Here is a 4,689-nt window from a genome sequence, read left to right on the forward strand (position 1 = left end):
ACCCATTTTCTCAGAAGGCGCCACAACCATTGGTCCACTGGTTTGCCTGCCTCGCCCGGCAGCCTTTTCAGTATTACCAAAACACTCTGTACCGCAGAAAAAGAAAAGCAAAAACAAACACACAGATGAGTACCGTCCGCAAACATCATAGGACAGAAAACTGGGGCTAGTTGGAACAGATTCATGTTGTAGAAAAAAAACATCGCGAAAACAAGGACCATGCAGAAGACTAGAGGACAAACGCAGTGTTTTTACTATATTCCCTGTTTTTTTGGGGGGCTGGTGTTTTTCAACGCCGAACATCACATCAAATAATCCTCACATTATCTTTATGTCAAGTGTCTCAACTGCATTCAGCTATATATATCGGCATCACATATGCACCAAGCAAGGGTACTCTTGAAATCAAGCAATATTAAGAGGAGAGAGGGGGAAGAATGGAAGTGAGGACAACAGTTTTAATGTCATTGAACTAACTTTCTCTTGGCACGCGCCACTCTATATAGACAAGTGTTTTGTGTTACACGTGCGCAGCGCCGCCGCGGTGACTGAGTTGTTATAGCGCCCCGTTTCTGACCCGAAAGACGCGGGTTCGATGCCGGCCGCGGCGGTCGAATTTCGATTTTAGAGGCCCGTGTGCTGTGCGACGTCAGTGCGCGTTAAAGAACCCCAGGTGGTCGAAATTTCCGGAGCCCTTCCTAAGGCGTCCCTGATAGTTTGAGGCACTTTGGGACGTTACACCAGCATAAACCATCGCATGTGTGCAGAATTTCTTTGCATGGTATTTCTCTCGTGTCTAATGTCTCTCTGTGGTCTGGATTCTGTATAAATCTCATGCAGTGTTGCATCTTTACATTCCAGACCCCCTAAGAGCAGTTCTCTCCCTAGGGAATGCGAGGGATATGTAGTATCGGAATAAACTGTTAGTTTTTGATTTTTTGATTTTGGCTACTTGGCCTGAATTATGGCTCCATTTGTGTGCGTGTGCTTGGAAATCGGCCAATTAAAGGGACATGTGACCTGAGGCTATACATAGTGCTACAGACCTGAATATAGGGTTGTTCTACGTTGCACCTTGTTGTGTATCGGTCAGACGCCAGGCAGGAACAGAAAAATGTATATTGATGCAGTGCCTTGTGCCAGTGTGTGTGTGTGTGTGTGTGTGTGTGTGTGTGTGTGTGTGTGTGTGTGTGTGTGTGTGTGTGTGTGTGTGTGTGTGTGTGTGTGTGTGTGTGTGTGTGTGTGTGTGTGTGTGTGTGTGTGTGTGTGTGTGTGTGTGTGTGTGTGTGTGTGTGTGTGTGTGTGTGTGTGTGTGTGTGTGTGCGTGCGTGCGTGTGTGTGTGTGTGTGTGCGTGCGTGTGTGTGTGTGTGTGTGTGTGTGTGTGTGTGTGTGTGTGTGTGTGTGTGTGTGTGTGTGTGTGTGTGTGTGTGTGTGTGTGTGTGTGTGTGTGTGTGTGTGTGTGTGTGTGCGCGTGCGTGCGTGCGTGCGTGCGTGCGTGCGTGCGTGTGCGCGCGCGCTAGGTTTCTATACATTTCATCTCAAAGCCTGCGTCTATTGTACGCTTCAAAGGGACGCGCCCGGCCCCGGCATCAAAAGAACACCATGAGGGATTAGAGGGAGCAATCCAAATGGTAACACAGCCAACAGAGAGAATTTATTGGTTTAAATTGTGCAATAATGCGACGTTCAATACCACTGATCCTGAAGAGTTTTAGAAAAGCATAGTGCTCACTCGCTGTAATAGTATAAAAAAGCGTGAACTCTTGGAAGGCTTTCCTCGCGCCTGCTCGCAGGACCAAAGTGCTCTACTTGACAATCATTAAGAAATATTAAAGTACTCTCTGAATGGCAGAATTTTTATGACATTCGCAGTTTAGTAATGCCCTTCTTGGCAGGGAATAATACTGTGCAAATGCGATCAGCTTATCTATAATAGATCTCTCACAACGACAACTGTGACTAATGTGATAAAGGCTTGTGAGAAATGCCAGAACGTATTCACAGCATGGAGGGGCGGTGGGTGCTCCCCAGTATAAATTTCCCACCAATGATTGGCGTCGCCAGTCTGTCGCGCTCGTAGCAAAAAGCAGCAGCGTGACGTCACCTTTGCCATATCGTTTTGTTCGTCTCGTCGTCGTCTTTGTGCGCCATCCGACGCGCCACTCATCGGGGCGGCGGCCCACGTGCTACTCTTCCCGCCAGCGAAGTGTTCTGAAGGCTCCATCGCGTGGATTGTGAGGGACACTGGGGAGCACCTGCCAACGCTCCTTGCTTTGGAATAACCCACATACATTTCTGCGAAGAATTCCTGGTGGGTATATCATAGATTCTCCCTGTAAATGCTTATTATATAGCCAGGAAAATGAAAAAAATTGAATCTGCGTGCTTCTTCTTTGTTGCTACCGATGTCTTCTTCCTTTCCGCCCCTTTCAATATCCTCATCGTTTGCTGTACAGCTCTCGAACATACCTGCTGCATGACTGTCCTCTACAGCAACGAATCCTTGTGTTTCCTCACTGTCTGGTAGGGTACAGATAACGGAGGCAGACCAGCTGAAGGCAGCATCTACGCTGTGCGTGGATCTTGCAGTGCCAGCCAAGGGAATGTCTGTGCCACATCAACCCGAAGCAGCGGCAGCGTGGAACAGCTCGCCCGGGCACGAGAAAGGAACGCCTCGTCTACAGCAGCCGCCTTCGACTCCAGCATGGATGGGACCCCTGTCCACGCCAGGGCTACAGCAGGTGACCAGACCTGTGACGACGGCCGACGCAAGCCTAGGCAGCACATTGCTAAAGGCGGTGCCATCAACCAATACCCCGGCTCCGACCCTTGCAAAGATGGCAAGTGCTCCCACCAGCAGTGGTTTCCAAGCCACCATTGATTTGTTTCTCGGGAAGAAGATGATGCAGCGGGGGAGTAAGCTGCTGGTTTCGAAGAACCGCGGACGGCACGCAAACAAGTACTGCGGTATACTTCGTGGAGACGGCGGACCCACACTGACGGCAAGTCGCTTGAAGGCTTACGCGGATCTCTATGGCATGTCAGTGAGGGTGAGGCCATCAACCGCAGTTTCGGCTCCGACTCTCGCGACTCCTGCCCTCGCATCGGCTGTGGTTCTACAGCAGCCAACAGTCCACAGCCATGGTGGAATTCACGGGCGGAAGCTGCTGGCTGGTGGAGCCTAGGACATGTAGAAGCTGGGAACGAGGCAGAGACATCCAAAAAAGAGAGCAATGCCATGAAATTGCGAAAAGAGGATATGAAACATTTCGGACTTTTGTTTTCTTTTGTATGAAATTGTATTTGATTTTCTACAACTGTTTACAAAGCCGGTGGTACATTCAGGCTTTCAGGCCCCTTCCTGAACGTGGTCTAAAAACCAGTTCATCCTCTATTGTGCTAATCCAAGTTATTCTGTGCAGTGCACGTTATTGCTAAGCTTTTCTTGGGTTGTCCATTGCTGTGTTATGGCATGTTATTAAATTTTATTCATGCAATTTCACAACCCTTAAAGTACCTGAAAGGGCTGTTCTCGCCTCTTGTCTTTGTGGCTCGTCTGTGGTTTGAGCTGCGATCTTAAGGCTTTGCGTTCTAAGACTGTGCTGAGCATATCGTTGGAGGTACTGACGAATGGCTCCGAGCCCGTAAAACGGTTAGAACCCTGATACACATAAAGAATGCGCGCATCCTACAAAGTGGTTCAAGTTGAGAAATTCATGGTCCCGACGGGCGCCAGAACATGTTGGAGCCATACTCGGTAAGGCCGTTCGCGCGCATGTCTGCTACGAGGTAATCGATTCTGCCTTGGCATGTCCCAAGGCAGAACATACTTTGAGGAAGAGATAACTGCACCTCCTTTCCCAACCCCTACCTCATGAAGTGCCTGATTGAAGTCGGGCCAAGGACTAACTGCCGTGTGGAACATGCCTGTTCTCGCAACTAAACTATAGGGTTGCTTAATCTTCCACTTGCATGCCTACACGCATTAATGCTTCTACCAAGTGAAACCAGGTGAAGCTGCAGCTGCCGCTAGGCGACACAGGTGATGCCAGACGACGTAAGCTCGGCGACGATGTCAGATAGGTTCACCTGTTGGCCCAGGGTTGACGTCACGCGCCGTACGCTGGCCCCCAGTTTACGTAAAGAGGCACGCTTAGCGCCTCTCCACGAAGTTGCGGCTGGAGAAGTAAGCCTCAGAAGACAGTTAAGAAACCGCGCGTTAAAGCCTTGACATAGGAGTCGTAGCCTCACTTATTGCCTGGATTGGAGTACGTTTATTAACTTTCGGCGGCGACGTTTTTCTCCCGTGAACGCACACTGAAGAGACTGCACCAGTCTTGAGTCCAGCACACTTGAGCAACATCCTCTGGTGACATGCACTGTCGCAGCAACCGTACGGGAGCTGACCACACTGCTCTTACCGGGCTCAGAATCCTTTGGCTTTAATATCGCAAACCAATACGCAGCAATCATCATTTCTCTTGGAAAGCGATGTTACACGAAATCGACGAGGAAACCATTCTTTTTTTAATGTAGACACATGAAACCACAAAAGGCACAATCGCCCTACTTCACAGATTGTTCATAACACGTACCGTTCAAGCGTTCTTGTTCCTTTAGAAGCCAGCAAACAAAGTCAGCGAAGGCAGTTCTGCAACGCCCCCGCAAAGAAAGACTCGCGGAGCATT

At 49.4% G+C, this 4,689-nt stretch overlaps 1 protein-coding gene across 1 annotated transcript; it reads left to right on the forward strand.

The window, feature by feature from the left end:
* Nucleotides 1-437: 437 nt before the first annotated feature.
* LOC144114608 (uncharacterized) lies at nt 438-3,098 on the forward strand. Its single transcript, XM_077648463.1, has 3 exons — nt 438-443; nt 2,241-2,312; nt 2,529-3,098. The coding sequence occupies exons 1-3, from the start codon at nt 438-440 to the stop codon at nt 2,880-2,882; spliced, it is 432 nt and encodes a 143-aa protein (XP_077504589.1). The 3' UTR covers nt 2,883-3,098.
* The last annotated feature ends 1,591 nt before the right edge of the window (nt 3,099-4,689 follow it).

Source organism: Amblyomma americanum, chromosome 1 (assembly GCF_052857255.1).
Source record: "Amblyomma americanum isolate KBUSLIRL-KWMA chromosome 1, ASM5285725v1, whole genome shotgun sequence".
NCBI lineage: Eukaryota > Metazoa > Arthropoda > Arachnida > Ixodida > Ixodidae > Amblyomma > Amblyomma americanum.